The sequence below is a fragment of the Pelodiscus sinensis genome, chromosome 4 (genome assembly GCF_049634645.1).
Source record: "Pelodiscus sinensis isolate JC-2024 chromosome 4, ASM4963464v1, whole genome shotgun sequence".
Taxonomy (NCBI): domain Eukaryota; kingdom Metazoa; phylum Chordata; order Testudines; family Trionychidae; genus Pelodiscus; species Pelodiscus sinensis.
Genome location: NC_134714.1, coordinates 88,254,036 through 88,271,989, shown reverse-complemented (window position 1 = coordinate 88,271,989; position 17,954 = coordinate 88,254,036). Strand labels below are relative to the sequence as shown.

The 17,954-nt window shown below is 38.8% G+C and overlaps 1 protein-coding gene across 9 annotated transcripts in view; it reads left to right on the top strand.

Moving 5' to 3' along the window:
- The window catches only part of ANO1 (anoctamin 1), a 134,218-nt gene that overhangs the window by 105,314 nt on the left and 10,950 nt on the right, over positions 1-17,954 (top strand). For 3 of the 9 annotated variants that reach the window (XM_014574588.3, XM_025185664.2, XM_014574585.3), the window contains 12 exons: positions 2,222-2,304; positions 4,355-4,366; positions 5,217-5,288; positions 7,321-7,398; positions 8,493-8,567; positions 10,715-10,916; positions 11,944-12,055; positions 12,750-12,807; positions 12,919-13,019; positions 14,840-14,985; positions 16,456-16,608; positions 17,628-17,680. In XM_014574588.3, the coding sequence (XP_014430074.2) occupies positions 2,222-2,304; positions 4,355-4,366; positions 5,217-5,288; positions 7,321-7,398; positions 8,493-8,567; positions 10,715-10,916; positions 11,944-12,055; positions 12,750-12,807; positions 12,919-13,019; positions 14,840-14,985; positions 16,456-16,608; positions 17,628-17,680 (1,145 nt within the window). The remainder of the gene's footprint in view (positions 1-2,221; positions 2,305-4,354; positions 4,367-5,216; positions 5,289-7,320; positions 7,399-8,492; positions 8,568-10,714; positions 10,917-11,943; positions 12,056-12,749; positions 12,808-12,918; positions 13,020-14,839; positions 14,986-16,455; positions 16,609-17,627; positions 17,681-17,954) is intronic. The other 6 variants (XM_075927706.1, XM_014574584.3, XM_014574589.3 and 3 more) reach the window with 3 other exon arrangements.

Genomic DNA, 17,954 nt, shown 5'->3' with positions numbered 1-17,954 from the left:
AAACTACAGACCACAGTATAAGAACTCCCAGGGGCACAGAGAAGGGGCAGGGATTCAAGGATTATATCATAGACTGTTTTAAGATATAATTATGATGTTACCGATTTACAGGAAGCACAAGAGTTATAAAGGGGTTCACTTGTAGGCTTTGTACGTGAGAATTTCACTTGGAGGACTGATGAAGGCTAAAATCATAGCTTGATTCCAGTCATCCTTTTATCTATATTAGTCTCTCTTTCCTCCTCCCCCCTCCTCCAAGGTTTTACTGAATATCATAGTACATCTTGTTAAGCACATCTGTTAGTATTCACTGCACAAGAATTCTCATGTGGTTAGCCTTTCTCAATAGACTTGTTTCTTTCATAATTACTTATTTACTGAACCGTGCTGGTTTGTTCCCAGCATTAAAATGTATATCCTCTGAGAACTTCCTCCACCTCAAAGGCACATAGACTGATAGAGTGGGGTTATTTACTGCAACTCAAGAGTTATTTTCACATTGATCCTTTTTCCTGGGTCTACCCTGTTAAAAACAAAATGACTGCTGTGCAGTGGATACCCTTACAGTGGCCATTAGGAAACTCCCTATTTCCAACAAATATAGGTCTTGATCTAGGTGCAGGTTTCTTATAATTATTTTGGATAGGGGTGTGATTGAGTTATACTAGTACAAACTGTAGTGCAAACATTTTTATATCAGTACTAGAAGACTTACCCAGTGTTTGGTGAGTCCTGGTCTCGCTTGGGGTGCTGGGGGCCATGCTGCCTGACTGCTGGCTTCTCCCTGGGGCTGGCCCAGGGCTGGGAGGCACAGTGCAAGCTTCCTACTAGCTTCTCCCCGGGGCCAGCCTGGAGTCGGGGCGGGGGGAGGGGAGCGGAGGGAGAGTGGAAACTGCACAGTCCGAGTGATGGCAGGGCTGGGGGGACTCAAGGCAAGGGCTAGAGGATGCATGATTCAGGGCAGGCAATGAGGGACTTGGGGCAGGAGGCTGAGAGGTCTTAGGGGGCTCCCCAGCAATGCCCATAGTGGTGAGGGTGGTGCTGCTCCAAACAGGCTCCCCAGGGTGCCTGAGGCTGCACTGTTGGGTTCTATCCTGGGGAGGGCTCTGCTGAGCCACCTGGGGCTGTGCTGCTCCAACAGCAATGGCTGCTGAGGGCCACCCGCAGAGATGGGGAATATGCTGCCCACCCGGGCTCCCCGTCCAGCACTGGGGCTGAAGGCCGGGAAGGGAGTGAATTGGACTGTGGCTGTGGGGCATGGAGCCCAGCATGGGAGAAGGGCAACCCTGCCCAGCACAGGAACCTTAATCTTGGCCAGTAACATTCAGACCCTCTCCCCCAGACAACTACTGTGTTACAGGCGCAGCCCTCCCTCCCCTGTGGTCATTCTGCAGTATAACTGTGGCTGCTAGCAGACCCCTGCCTTAGTGTTTTATGAGAAACCATCACATTCCACATTCTGTTCTCCTGGCACAACCAAACTCTGACCTTGCTTTAAGTTATGATAAAAGGAAGGTAGATAGCAAATTGTGTGGTCCTAACTTTTACTGTTTAGGAGGAGTTCTTGAACAAATGGACTCATAGATGGACACACAGAGACAAACGCACAAACTCTTTCAAATAAATAACATTTTTAAAAGTGCCTTTTACCAGTGCAACTTATTCTCCTTCCTTAATGGGAATAACCTGTAAGCACCTTTATACCAATATAGCTGTGTCCATACTTAGAGATGGAGGGCTGGTTTACCACTTTAAGCATACCAATATAATTAGAGCTCTGCAACTTTTGTGTATAGACAATATAAAGATTTCTAGGCAGCCGCATACAAATGCCGCCTGCTATGATAATTACAGACACAAACTATTACTTAAATTGGATTTGGGCATCTAAGGATGCATCTACACTGCACTGTTATTTCGAGATAATTAGCATTATTTCTAAATAACAATGAGAGCGTCTACACAGCCATTCCTTTATACCAGGTATGTAAAATGAGACCCTAATACATAATTGTATAGTTGTACTTATTAGCAACTTGTAGATATCAGGCAGTTCTACTCTCAGTTGATCTCGGTGGAAATCCTCTGGATTTACACCAGGGTAACTGAGAATAAATTTGACCCAACATATTTAAGCAGATACTTTTAGACAAATTCTAACTCAGGTAAATTTGATTTTGTCCAAATAACTATACTCTAACAAACTTTTTTTAATTCCCAGCTGCCACTTTTATGGAACACTGGAAGAGAAAACAGATGCGTCTCAACTACAGATGGGATCTGACTGGGTTTGAAGAAGAGGAGGTTAGTTTTGTTTGACTACTTTTCATGGTTTTGTTTTGTTATGTTTTAACTTCAGAAATCCCATCGTAAATGGCTCCTTACTCTAAAATGTTAGGACTTCTCTTCTTGGAGTTCTGCAAGATGTTTTTAGTACTTCCAAGGTGCAAAGAGAAATCCTGTATGTGAACTATTTCTGAGTTTTAATTATGGGTGTATTACTAATACATCTTGTAACCATGGAAGCATAATTGTATAGCTCCAATCCACACATACACATACCCGCAGATAAACAAGCTTTTTTTTTTAATGATATTAGGTCATACTTAGTAATGCAGGCATGGAATATATAGCTCATGTACAATTCCCTGACTCAAGAAAGGATGCTAAAAACAGAGAAATTTACTCTCCTGTTAGTTACTTTGCTGCAGTCAAGAATGGCTCTATCAAAGCTGGTAAAGTTTATACCATTATAAAAGCAGCATGAACAATCAAATTCTGAAAATGGCTTAGTTTCTCCATTCTAGTAAGTGGGAGAAACTCCCATATACTTTCTACATTGATATGGAGTATTATGTAAAAACACTGGTACACAAATTTGGAGGCTTTTTGCTGTGTGTGCGCCAAAAAAAAAACTTAAGCAAAATTTATATTCACCATATTTGGGAATGATGAAAGATAGAAAAATCCAAACAAAAATATTCAAAATATTTAAATATATGCAAAATAGTGCTATATATTTTAGCATTAATGGAATAAAATGAAAAGAGTAATTCTGGAGATCTGAATTAGTCAATTTTTTTTAAACTCTGTTAATTTTTTAAAAAATTGTTGTGCTTGATCTAGAGCCCATTGAATGGAGTTGCAGTTTTATCAGTGACCTCACTGTATTTTGGTTTTGATCCTAGCTTCACAGTTCATTTGAGTATCTTTAGCACACCCAAAGCCCCATAAATGATGAGAACAGTTCTTATATTCATTCCATTTCAAGTGTTTGGGATTTTTATCAGCAATATTTGGATTACAAATTGTAATTGAAGGCAATATGAGTTCTTCTGAGTGGTAAATATCTTGGGCTTTATTCAGCCCCCAAAAAAACCTTTCAAAGCCATCAGTCAGCTGCAGCTATTCCACTAACATCCATGACACTTACACGGGATCCTATTTCTTTCTTTTAAAAAATAATTTCTTGGGATTTATGCCTGTAGTTCTTTTATTAAAAATATGGCTGACTTTGAAATGTAAACATACAGATAATATTCACAATAATAATATTAAATGATTAAAGTGTATTTTAGGAGATCTTTTCTTAAATAGGGTGTGATGCTACCTGATAGGCCTGCAATTATTCTACAAAAGCTTTTTTATTTTTAAATGACTTCTCAGAAGAAAGTTTGGTTTTTAAGGTCCCAGCCTTTGTATGGTCCTGGCAGGTATATCCGGTGCCACTGCACACTGCAGGATTGGGGACTGCTATTTTATCAGATGACAATATTAGAATACTTTTTTCTCTAGGTATCATAAGACAACTCTCCTTTTATTTTTGGTATCTAATTGTTAGCATACATGAAAGTGGAAAGGATTTACTGTATCTTTCCAAAATCTATCCCCTTCATGGATATGCTCAGTGTTCTCTGCAGCAAAAACAAAGTCTGTCCAGAAACAGCAGCTGGTAATAAAAATTACTCTTCACTTAATATGCTCCCCTCTAGTTAATACAGCCCCCTGCTTAGCAGCACACTTAAGCTCCTGACTTCCCATTGACTTCAATGGGACTTAAAGATGCTTAAATGGTTGCTGTATTAGGGTTTCAGATGACAACCTAAAATATTTAATCTTCTGGTGTATGCTGGCTACATTTATTCAGTATTCTTTTGTGTACCAATGTTAGTATATCTTCTATATGAAAGCAAGAACACATTGATTTTTCCTGGTTGTGTCTATCCATCCATTCTATCATATTGTTCCATGTGATTTAAAAAAAATAAATTCAGTGCAATTTGCAACAGTGAATTAATAACTTTTTTTTGTTTTTTATGTTGTTTTTTTCCCTTTCTTTTCTGGTTTCCTGAAGGAGGCAGTCAAGGTTTGGTATTTTTAAAATTGCTCTCTTTTTTTTATTATTATTATCTGTCTACAACTGAAAGGTATCATTTGATTTCACCCACTTCTTTTTTTCCGGCATCTAATTTCCATAGAGCTCCGCTGTGATGGTTCTCTTTCGGGTTCTCTTTCGCCCCCCCCCCCCTTTTTTTTCCTTCTTCTTCCAGTGGTTGGCCTTTTTTCAGATCTTTTCTATTTTTCCATCAGCGCATTCTTGTCAGTACTTTTGGAATCTTTTAGCTGTCTGGTTCCTTCTATTTCTGGTTATTTTCCTACATTTCCTCTTTTCAGTTGCATGTGGGCTAGTCTATTATGCAATGTCTGTTGTGCTGCATAGATGTACCTTTCCCGGGACGTTGTCGTAGGTATGAATAAATTTGATATCCAAACTTGACTCACCCAAGGGCCTCATTTGCAGTTTGCCAGTACCCCAAGAAATGTACATATCTTACCTAAATTATAGCATATAACAGCTATTCTTCATGAGACATGGTTCATAGAGATTACAGTTTATAGAATACAATGTTTCATCTTGATCCAAATTGCAGTGTCCCTTCTACCAAGATGGAATATCACATGTTGAGATCTGTAGTCTTTTCAGGCTGTGTTGTAAATCAGAATAACACACACTTCATTTGCAAAGGATCACCCTGGAGATATTCTAGAGAGCTTTTTTTGTTTCCTAAACATTTATTCCATGTAGCAGATTTTAGAATGATAGAGTACAATGTATAGTAAATTAGGATTCAGTAGGAGGAACTGGATTTATCATTTGTTCTAACGGAACTAGGAAATAGACATTTCTGTACTATTAAATGTAACTTATTTCACAGGCTCATCCAAGAGCAGAATATGAAGCTAAAGTATTAGAAAAATCACTGAGGAAAGAATATATACGTAAAAAGGTATGGTAACAGTATTTATTTATTTAATCACATAAACTTCTGTGGTGAACAAATCCATTTAAGTAGTGACTTGACCAAGATTTTGGAAACAGAAATAAACATAAAGACACTATTTTATAGCACGTGTAAGTGTCCAAAAATGTCTTTAATTACATGTTCAGTAGCACATATATTTAATATATATATAAAACCCGTACAAGTCTAGAAAGACTTCAGTGTTTGGGTATAAGATGTATTTTAATAGAATTTTTAAGTGTTTGAATTCTTATTGTGCTATGGATAAAGTTTGAGAAATAATCTATAACGGAAACGGATATGTTGCATGTTATAAGTAACTAGAATTTTTCAAAAGTGATTTCCATGTCTTCCTAGCATCCATCATCATAACATGCTAACCATTTGGGCCAAATCTTGAGGTCCTTTATTTATTCCAATCAAAGTCTGGCTGAATATGAAATGAGCAAAAACTGAATGCTAACTCATATCCTACTGCAGATTTTCCCACAGGAGAAGTATCTGGAAGAGTAAAACTTTTTCTGTCGGGAAATTAAGATTTTGCTTTCTCCTTTTCTTGTGGCATATGGATCCATTGGAATGGACTGTTCACACACTTAAAAATGCCTTTAAAAGACAAATGTTCAGCTACTGGGTTGGATTCTGGCTTTCTGCGCTTAGGTCTTGAGATGTTTGTGGCTTTTAAAAATCCCGGGGTATTGAATAAAATAAAATGGTCAATAAAGTAATTAATAATAATACTAACCCCAACTTCCTGGCTGAATTCCAGCTTTGGCAATAGCCTTCTGCATTTCTAAATATAACCCCCTGCCATCTCAGCTGAAAAAAGATATCCTTCACTTCTGATCCCAACTTCTTTTCTTATGTAATGGTGCTATGTGTCACCCCAGAAGTAACTGCATTTCAGTGATGGATGAAGTGATACCAGTGAATAGGTCATATAGCATAGCAGAAAACATTTATATTGTAAGACACATTGGGATCCTTGTAGATAGAAGGCACTGTGTAAATGCAAGATGATGATATAGCCAGATGCCATCTGACAATTAAATTAATGAGCAATGGACACCTTAGACAGACTGGACTGGAATTAGATTAAATTTGTCTTTTTTGTTTTCTTACATGCTTACATTTAAGTATAGTTTGGCCATTCATAACAAATGGTATCAGCTAATTCTAATACATTTTAGTTAGGCTAAATCAGAAAATGTTCAAGCTTAACCTCTTTCATATTAAAAAGGTTTTAGTACCAGCATGGAATACCTTACATGCAGCATTACTTTCAAAATTGCCTTGCCAAAAAATAAATACATAAAAGGAAGCTGTCCTTTTTCCCTTTTTTGTGATGAAGAAAAACAGTGTTGTTTTTATTTTCCCAGGAAAAGTAGAGGACTTTGTAGTCTCTTTTCATACATTAGAAATACAGGCCTCGTCCCTGTAAATTTCAGTCTGAAGTGCCAGTGTATTAAAGTTCACAGTAAACATCCTTGCTAAGGCCTGCCAAACCATGAAAAAAACAGATCTGAAATTCCTATCTCTCAGACCAAATCTCAGACGGAAAAAAAAATCTTTCAAAAGAAAAGCCTTTCAGGTTTTCTTTATACATCATAAAGAAGCAAAAAGGGCACGAGCCTAATATTTTGCAAATTCTTTGTAGGCTATCTTTAAAAATGAAGTTCTGTCAGATAGTGGGTTGTTGGCTTTGGCTTTGTTTGTTTTTGGTTTTTGAAGAAACCTGAAGCTGGAACACTCAGCATTATCAAACTAATGGAATACTTGACAAAACTTAAAACACAAAGAAATGGTCCTGCAGCACCTTAGAGTCTAAGGAAAAATGTAGATGGTATCATGAGTTTTCATGGGCACAACCCACTTCTTCAGAACTATGAAATACTTATTGCTAAGTTGCAGTGTACTTACTAAGCCAAGAGAGCGTGACTTAATTTGGCATTGTTCATCAATGCTTTGTAACGTTGTATTGCATGGTCCTTTTTTGTTTCCTTTTAATTGCCATCAGAAGCGTCGACATTTGCCAGAAGAGACAGCAAACAAATGGAGACAGAGAGTTAAGACAGTCATGGCTGGGGTGAAATTGGTACATTTCATTCAAATTTGTGCAGAAACTCAGACTGAGTAATTATGGAAGGCACAAATAGATTGTTTTTCTCAATAACCTTTGATTGTTGAACCTTTGTTTAATATTCACATTCAGTTGTTCTTTTTTTCCTCTCTTCAGCACCCAGATACTGTTTATGTGTAATGGGGATGGCACTGCATGGCTAATCTTTGGGTTAGCATACTGAATGGATGTTGCATTTTTGTATTGAAGCATGTGCCACATGTTTGACAGAGTTGCCTGCTGTTCTATCAGACAACATGCATGTAACTATGAATGAGTAAAATGCAATGTCATTTCTTCACTGTTACTGTCCTTTGACATTTTCTTTCTGCTCTTAAGAAATTACTCTCATTCTGCAAACTTTACAAGTGAAATCAGATTAAAGATCACATTCTAAATGAGATGGTCATTCCCAGATTGATTTTGTGATCAAAAACAATAGAATGATCAACTGTAGTGTGATCCTGCAGATATTGAGTAACTTAAAATGTATTGGCATCAATATTATTCATGTGTGTAAAAGTTACTCGTATTCAATTGTTTACAGGAGTAGAGCCATAGCAAAGCAAAATCAACCCTGGCAACATTACACTAAGGGTCCAAACCTGAACAGCTTTTCTTATGTGAGCAATCCATATTACAGTGGGACTACTGATAGGATTAAGTGTTCCACATGTGAGTTAGGCTTGTAGGGATAGTCCTAATGGTGCTTTATTAAAAACGTATTCTAACAAAACAGTTTAAATCTTTTCTGTGAAAGGAAAATAAAAGATTTTATATGCAGAGAAATCTAATTTCACACTGAAATAGCTTACTTAAGTGTGTTTCTCAAAAAAGCTGTGTAGTCATTTATGCAATGCAGGAGTTGAATTAGCACAAAATTGAAGCTAAATGTGCTGAAGAAGTTTACCTGTATAAAACTGGATCTTTGAATACTGTCCTTTCACCTTCTGACTGGTTGCGTGTGTGTTTGTTTTCCTGTGTGTTGGTGTTTTTGTTACACAAACAAATAGAATGGATTTTTTAGATGCTGTATTAAATTACAGGGGTGTTTTTTTTTCATATTTTAGACTGATAAAGAGAAACTGACATGGAAAGATCGTTTTCCAGCATATCTTACCAATTTTGTTGGCATTATCTTCATGGTAAGTATTTCCTGGCAAATATTTAAGATCCTCCATAATGAGTTATTGTGAAATCTGCATTTCAAAATGAACGCCTTTTTATCTAGGAGAAAAAAACTATACAGTTAGTTTAAAGTTTAAATATTTGAAAATCACTTTGTTCAGGTAGTATTTGACTTTGGTTTTGCTTATATGTCTTTCTTTCATGGTGTCCTTAATGAGGACTGGAAAACACAAAATATAGTTCTCTATAGAAGCATACACTTCCCATGTACTGCTTTGAAGGGGACTGTAATTTACTGCATGCAGTCGTCTTTGGAGAGTTTGTCAATCATGGGTTCTTTTGGATCACAGGTTCCAAATTATATCTGCTCTTAAGTCTGAGTCAGAGTACTGCAAGTTCACCAGTCCCATGACAACACAAGGTGTGTAACTCAGAAGACAGGCAGAAGCTCCTGTAGTTACTACGATGCAGATTGTTCCTTCTCATGGTAATACCTGCAGGACGGTTTGCTAGGGATCCCTATTCCAGTGTTCTTAACTAGCTGTTCCTGTTAGGTTTGTTTCTATGGAATAAACCTAGGGGGACTCTAAATCTGGATAATCTAAGAGAGGCAAGAGACATTCACATGGAGACTCTGTGCTTCCTTGTCAGTTCTGATTCTAGGTGGCTATCATCCCCTCAGCTTCTTAGCAGTACAGCTCCAGTAGAGCCTTATTATCCGGAATCCCCTCTGGCCTTATCTGGCCTCCACCTTTGTGTATGTGTATGAAGAGAAGAAAAGAAAAGAAACGAAAAGAGAGAATCCCAGTGAAAAAGACTGCATAAACCCTAGGCTACATTATCTCTTCCTGAGAATCTCTGAAGATGAGGAAGGACAAAATTGCCCAAGGCCTAAGTCTGTGCTAATACTTGGCCTATCCAGTTGCTGCCCCCTGTCCAAGTGTGCAGACCAATGGAATGGCCTCTGAGGGGACAGAGGTATTACACAGGTAACTGACCCATACTCCTACACTAGAGGTATAGCAAAGAACTTATGGAGGTGTTTGATTCTGGGACCAATGGGCCTATGTATAGAATAGCCCATTGTTCAGTGTTTTTAATTCTTTCTTCCAAATAAGCGAGCCTGCAACATTTGGGATCAGAGGGCTGAAATAGAATCATAAAGTCCACTTAAGTCCCAATCCTGAGAGATTCTGAATGTCTTCTGTGATTTCAGAGGGAATTAACCACTTCTCAGGGAAGTGTTTGGTTTCCTACAGAATCATGTTCTTAATATACTCTTTCATTTAAGCAATTTTTAAGCAGGGTTTTTTCCCAAATCTTTCAGGAATCAGCAATATTTTTATGGATTTTATTGTACTTGTACAAGAATATGTAGTTTATCTGCAACACCATTACTTTTAGTTTAATCTTTGAACTCTCACAAAATTGGAGGTCTCAGAGGGACATTCAGACGTTTGTACAGGAAGAAAAGATAAGCCATATCTCTCACAAAAATATTCTCCTCTTCATAGCTACAGGCCATGTTCATTCCTGGATTTGCCTTTTATAATAAGCTGTTTGCCATATATCCTTTATTACTAGGAGTATCAATTAAAAGTGAAGGACATCAGTTCACTAGCATACCTCTAGCATTTGCATTTTGATTCCTTTTTATTAAGTGCTAACGCGATACTATGAAATTACTGTTATAATCAAAGTGCTAGAAACAGAGAAGCTGTGCCAGTGTTCATTGAAGTCAATAATGGTGCATCTAGATGGCAGCATTATTTCGAGATACTTCCGGTATCCCAAAATAGCACTTTCTGTGTCTTGATGGCATGCCCATTATTTTGAAATAGCTTTCAAAATAGCAAGCACGCTATTCTGACGTTACTGTAAACCTCGTTCCACGAGGATTAAGGAATGTTTTGAAATAGTGCTCTACACAGTGCCAAATTTTGAAATAAGCTATTTCGGAATTAATTCAAAATAAGCTATGCAATTTGCAGAGCTCAAATTGCGTAGCTTATTTCAAGCTAAGGGTGCAGTGTAGATGCACCTAAAAGTCCTTTCATTGATGATGTCAGGATAGTACATGGGAAGCATTTAAGAGTTAAATCTATTTGTTGATAAATGACAGTTGTGTGTTTCATAATGGATGATGCCATCATTTTACTTCCAGATTGGACTGACATTTGCCATCGTGTTTGGAGTCATTATATACAGAATCTCCACTGCAGCAGCCTTAGCCATCAGCTCAACTAACTCTGGCCGATCTAGTGTTAGAGTAACGGTCACTGCAACTGCAGTTATTATTAATCTGGTGGTGATCATCATCCTGGATGAAGTATATGGCTGCATAGCTAGGTGGCTAACTCAGATTGGTAGGTATAAATCATTGTCAGTTTTATTCGATCAGTTATTTCATAAAGTCCTCTTAAGGCCCAATCCTGTCATTTTTCAACTTGAGACAGATGAGCAAAAACAGGAAATTCAAACATAAGCCTGAAATTCTCTCTCCTTAGTTTAAAAATAAAAATAATCCAAAGGGCACATGAAATTGGTTTTATTTTTAGCTGCTTTTTCTCTGAGTTGGTATTGCTCCAACTATGAATGGGCAAAGCGGTTCCAGATAAATTAAAGTCTTGTGCTCTGTCATAACTTATTTTGGTGATGCAACTTATTTTGTGTCTTTCTAAAGTTTGGTAATATACAGATGCTTTTCCTTTTCTTTTTTTCACCTTCCAATCATTATTTAATGCAGAAACTATAAAGACATGGGAAAAGGAAGAGTCAAAACACTATGGAACTAATATTCTTCTGGTCCTGTCTGAAAATACCATAAGCAGAAGAGCCAAAAATGCTGTCCAGTTTCATGTTTTGTGCTAGATCCATACTAATTTTACAGACACAAGTAGATAGGATATTGTCATTACAAGTGAGATTCATAGGAGTTCCATACACAGAGTTATCAAATTGGACCTATTGTTTAAAAATACTGTACAGTAGTCCCCATATTACCTTTCTTTCTTTTTTCTAACCAATATTCTTATCTTCCATAGCAGTTTGTTTAAGTATGCAATTCTGTCAACAATACATTCAAGCAACTCCCATGGACTTCACTTGAGGACTGCCCTTCTGTTTTGTTATGCTCTTTTGTGTTGGGTTTTTTTTTTTTTTAACCTCACATATATTAATTAGAACAGAATAAGTTACTTGTGTGGCTTGTTTCTTTTCCCACTGGGATCAGGTTTCTGCACCTCCATGTAAATATGTGCTTATATACTAAGGGACTCGTTGTTTGGATTACATTGGAACGTTTTCCCAAGTCCCAGCTTCATAAACTATTAACACTTTCCAGTCCAGAAGTTTCCTTTCAAACACGGTTTATCTGTTTCTTCTTTACTTCAGAGGTTCCAAAGACAGACAAGAATTTCGAAGAGCGCCTTATCTTCAAGGCCTTCCTCCTGAAATTTGTCAATGCTTACACTCCCATTTTCTATGTTGCTTTCTTCAAAGGCCGGTGAGTAATCTAGACATGTAGCTGAAAAACTTCAGCTGTTACTCTGAGATTATTTTTGGAACACCGTGTTCTAGTTGAGTCATGGTGTGCAGCTAGTATTGGAAATCTTACATACATCTCAAAATAGTGTGTAATCCAGGGGTGCTGACAGCCTCCACAGGCCCCTAGGCAAGGTGTGGGAGGGGCAGCTCTGCATTCCTGGAAGGAGTGGGGCCTAGGCGGAAGGAGCAGAATCAGGAGCAGCAAGCCCTGAGCACCGCCTGGGGCATGCCATGCCACCACCTTAGCACTGCCTGGATCATGCAGCATGATCCTCCGATGGCAATTTAAAGGACCCATGGCTCCAGCTACCACTGCTGCTACAATAGCAGTGACAGTAACCAGGAGCCCCAGCCCCTTTGAATTGCTGGGCCCCAGGATGACAGCCTCCTTTGTACCCCCTTCCTCCATTGGCAGGCCCGGTGTAATCCATAAAATTTATCTATCTCCCCTAATGTCCCTTTGTTTGAAATTGCCCTTTCTGAACTTTACTATGTGATGACCAATTAACTGATTCTAAAGTCCTTGTACATGTGTAATTCACATTCAAAGCATTAGCTATTTTATCTGAAGGACTTCAGGTGTATAAAATTTATAAAAGGTGTATAAAAAAGGTAGAAGCATAATTCTGACCATTGTTTCCATACTGTCCTAGATTTGTTGGACGTCCAGGAGATTATGTTTACATTTTTCATTCTTTCCGAATGGAAGAGGTAATTGAAATTTATCTTGTGCATATTCATCATTGAGCAAGAAAAAAAAAGTGAATTCACAATCAAATTATTTGCCAAAAATGCTGACTTGCCTTCTTTTCTTGGCTTTAGTGTGCCCCTGGCGGCTGTCTAATGGAACTCTGTATCCAGCTTAGTATTATCATGTTGGGCAAACAGTTGATACAAAATAATCTCTTTGAGATTGGTATCCCGTAAGTCATATCGTTACATCCGTTTTATACCATATGTAAAAGTACATTTCAAACTTTTATGATGCAAATATCTGGCTTAGTTTGATCTATAGTCTTCATGCAACAAATCTTTAAAGCAAGACTGTGCCTGCTATACAGTAAATATGTGCCTTTGTTCCCCTATAGCAGGGGTGAGCAATAATTTTTGTCTGGGGCCACTTCAAGATTTTGGAAAATGGTTAAGGGTCGCACTTTTCTGTGGATGGAGTGCAGGGTGTAGAGTGGAAGTCAAGTGCAGAAAGGTACACAGGGTAAGGGACTGGGGTGCAGGAGATGGTGTGAGGTCTGAGAGGGTAAGTCTACACTAGCCCCCTAGATCTATCTAGGGAGGCTAATGAGGGCAACCAAAACTGCAAATCAAGCCCGGGATTTAAATATCCCACACTTGATTTGCATGTTCCCTGCCGGTCGCCATTTTAGAAATTCACTAGCCCAAAGTAACTGCCCTCGTCTACACGCAGCAGTGAAATGGGATTCTGATTTAAAGCGCCTAAATCAAATTAGCTGGTAAACCTCATTGCAGGAGGAATACCAGCTAATTCAAGTTAGGACTTTAAAGCGGAATCCCGTTTCACTGCCGCATGTAGACCCGGGCAATTACTTCGGGCTGGTCAATTTCTAAAATGGCGACTGGCTGGGAATATGCAAATCAAGCGTGGGATATTTAAATCTCTGGCTTGATTTGCAGTTTCGGTCACCCTCATTAGCCTCCCTAGATCGATCTAGGGGGCTAGTGTAGATGTACCCAAAGAAAGTTTGGGTAAAGGAGAGGTTGTGATGTGGGTCAGGGGAAAGGGGTGTATGGTCAGGGAGGGTGTATGGGTACAGGAGAGGATTCTGGCCTGAGAGAGGGGCACTAGGAAGAAGCTGTGACTTGGGAGAAGAGGAAAGTGGGGTGCAGACTGCAGAGGGTGTGTGAGGTGACTTGGGGCAGGGGAATGGGATGTAGGGTCTAGGAGGGAGTTTGAGTGTAGGAGAGGATTCTGACCTGGGGGAGGGATGTAGGAGGGGCTGGGGGTGCCAGAGGCAGGCTCTGGCTGGGAGGTACTTACCTAAACCAGGAGCCCTACAGCACTCCCAAGGAAGACTGGAGTCCTAGACCACTTAAAACTGCAGGCTGCTCCCTCCACTGTGGCGCTCAGTGCCACGGAAGAGACTTGCGCAGTTCCTATCCTCCAGGCCAATCTCTCAGCTCCTACTGGCTGGCGGATGGGATCAATTCCTATTGGCAGGTTGTTTCTGGTCACTAGGAGTTGAGGATTGGTCTGGAGGTGGGGAGATTGTACGAAGCTTCCTGCAGAGCAGAGAGCTGCACGGACTGAGCTTTAAAACATGCAGCTACGTACCTGAGGGTCCCGGCAGGATGACTTATGGGTGGTCCACGGATCCAGTGGCTAGGTGGGCCAGATCCGGCCCCCAGGCTGTATTTTGCCCAGCCCTGCCCTATAGCACTTTCAAAGTCCTCATGTGTTTTTGTAATATGTTAACTTAATTGAAAAGTGTTATAGATTATTGATTTCATACTATTTACAGCCAAGATTGATGTTGAATATTAGGTTCAGTTCTTACAAAATTTGAAAATCAGTTAGTGCAGAATCCTAATTGCTTGTCTTTATCTTTGGCTTTTACACAATTTTTATACAGATTATGAAAATTGATGACATAAGGCTTTTTATGCCTAATAGCGTGAATTTAACTGTCATTCCTGAACCATGGAAATAGTTTGTGTTTTTAATGGGGGGGGAAAAACCTGTTAAGCTGATCATTTTTGTTAATTCCAGAAAAATGAAGAAATTAATAAGATACATCAAATTAAAGCGGCAACGCCCTTTAGATCATGAGGAGCATATGAAAAAAAAACAACGCTACGAAGTTGACTATAACTTGGAACCTTTTGCGGGGCTTACTCCAGAATACATGGAAATGAGTGAGTGAGGTGAAAAAAATTAAATGTAAACTGTAGTGGCTATAATTGGGGAGATGGTGAGTTGAGTTCTCTGAACTAGCAGATATGACTCATGTTACTCTACTTGATAAAAATGTCCTCCATTGTGGTAACTCTTGAACAATCACCACTGGCTGCTACAGGCAAGTAACTGGTTTATGTGATCTGGCATAATAGCCTATATGTACGTATACCACTGTCCTAAAGTGGCTAGCTTTAGAGAAGATAAAAGAGCCCTACAACAACAGCTCAAGTGGGAAAAGGTACACCACACATATATGCTAATAGCTGACAGGCATGGTTCCTGATACTTCAATAGAGTACTGAAATACCAGATGCTATCTGTTGATTTTGTTACAGTTTAACACACAGTCTGAAATACACAATATTTTATAGCGCTCTGTACATTTGGCTCCAAGGTACGTTTTACTCTTTTGCACCCCTGTACATCAGTGATAACTCCACTGAAGCTAGTAAAATTAAGTCTGATTAACATGAGCACAACATTTGGCCCTGTTTGATTAATTCTGATATCAATCGTCACAGATACCCCTACAATCTCTCACAGATCACACACACATTTCTATTAGTAATTGATTAATTAGAACTGAATGGGAGCATAGTGACAGCTTACTGCTGTTGAGAGTGGGCTGTAAACCACACTTCCATTCCACTTGTCCTGTGACCAACTAGAAGGTGCTAAAGACTGATCTGCGTTATGCTGGTTACTGGGTGCATCTACATTGCACCAGCAGCTTGAAATAAGCCACACAATTTGCAAATTGCATGGCGTCGTTTGAGTATATTTTGAAATAGCTTATTTCAAAATTTGGTGCTGTCTACATAGCACCAAATTTCAAAATAGAATGCTATTCCAAAACATCCCTTAATCCTCATGGAACAAGGTTTACAGGGACATTGGAATAGCAAGCTGGTTATTTTTAAAACTATTTTGAAATAACGGGCTTGTTTAAAAGACGCAGAATAGCTATTTCAGGATACAGGAAGTATCCCGAAATAGCACCACACTGTAGGTTTATCCATAAGGAACATTCCAGGACTGACTGAAATATGGTGCTTTCTAGCCCCACTCTCAGCATGACTCCTCCCTGTCTCTGACATGCTTCCTATTCAGATGCGGAGGAAGTGGCCTAGAGCTGGCTTTGCACCACTCGGGATTTCACTACATCTAAAGAATCCCAAGTAGCCCCTTTAAGGCATCTTTGTGGCTGGGTTGTGCTGCCTGAGCAGCACAAACTATCTGAACAGGGACTTATGGCTCTTTATGCCTGTATGAAGAACCAATTAATCAAGTACATATTGAAATTTGAGTGAGGTATAACTAGCAAGTTTCTTTCTGTTAGGGCTTGAGGGGAATGAATAATTTGTTTTTATCTCACCAAAGCACAGTTCATAAATATAGAGCACTCTCAGTGAAGTTTCTCTTTTCAGTTATCCAGTTTGGGTTTGTAACCTTATTTGTTGCGTCCTTCCCGCTGGCTCCTTTGTTTGCATTGTTGAACAACATCATTGAAATACGCCTCGATGCAAAGAAATTTGTCACTGAGCTTCGAAGACCAGTTGCAGTCAGAGCGAAAGATATAGGTAAGTAGATTACAAAACAGCCTAGACATGAGTAATGTTACCCCTTCTTCATTTATTGACTGATGGCAGGAATTTTTTTATGCTGAGTTGGCTTAATTAACAGGAAGCTCTTTATAATACAACTGAAAACATTATTAGAGTGTAACTCAGCTGTGAATAGTCATAACTTACCTAAGCTTTACTTTTAAAATATTAAGAGCAGTGTTTTAAATTCAGATTAATATTTTATTAAGTATTCATAAAACATCTGAGGATCAGAAATGATCAATAACACAATGAGATATGGTGCATGGTTTTCCACATCAATAATTTTTCCTGGACATGCAAGTTTTATTGCGGAAACAAAACCTTCTGCATTAAAAACTCCAGTCCCATAGTTAGGTAGGGGAAATATATAGGGGCAAAGGAAGTCAGTGACTGCTTGCTTCCTTGTCAGTATGAATTCTGGGATATTGGAAGCAAGACACAACAGTAAATCTGGCTGAAACCAGGTCCTACAATTGCACAGAAACACAACACTGGATCTGCTACCTGAGGGCATCTTTTGATTGCAGAGGAGAATGAGAAATGGATTTGCCCCGCCAGCTATTTTCCCTTATTAGCAGTTAAAAAGGAATCTTCTGTGGAGATTTTCGTTCCCCATGTGTCATTTACTCCTTACAAAAAAATATTTGGGCCCATTTGATCAAACTTCATCGTTTTTTCCTTATGTATTTGCTACTCTTCCATTTTGCAGTAACCTTGTCTCCTCCCCATCCCGCAGCAAGAGTAGCTGGCTCAGGTGCTTTTAAAAATGAGGCAGGTGTCTAAATATGGATGTATGGAGCCATACCTTAGGCTCATGTTGGTTCCTATTTTATGAATTAGAGTATGTTACAAACTGAAGACATTTTTAAACATTAAAAACCTAGAGATAAAGCTGTAGTGATGTGCAGTCATGAGACGTGGCAGATAAACTTATCAGTGTTAACTTGAAAATGTGTAACAAGCATTTACCACCATGTTTGTCCTTCCCTTAGGAATCTGGTACAATATCCTCAGAGCTGTAGGAAAACTTGCTGTAATAATAAATGTAAGTAATTCTGCATAAGTAAAATTTGAATGCAATGGCCCTGATTCTCCACTCATCACACTGGCTTTCTTCTAATTATCTCCACTGAAGTCAGTGGAGCCACATGGATTAAAGCAAACTAATGGACTAGCGAATCAAGTCCAGGGTTTAGTTTTAAATTGTGAGTCACAGTGCATGATATATTACTCATGCATTATAAAAGCTTGCAAAATTAAAAGGTTCATAACTAAAGACTAATTGGTATAAAAAGCCATAGTAAAAATATTCAGTGGTA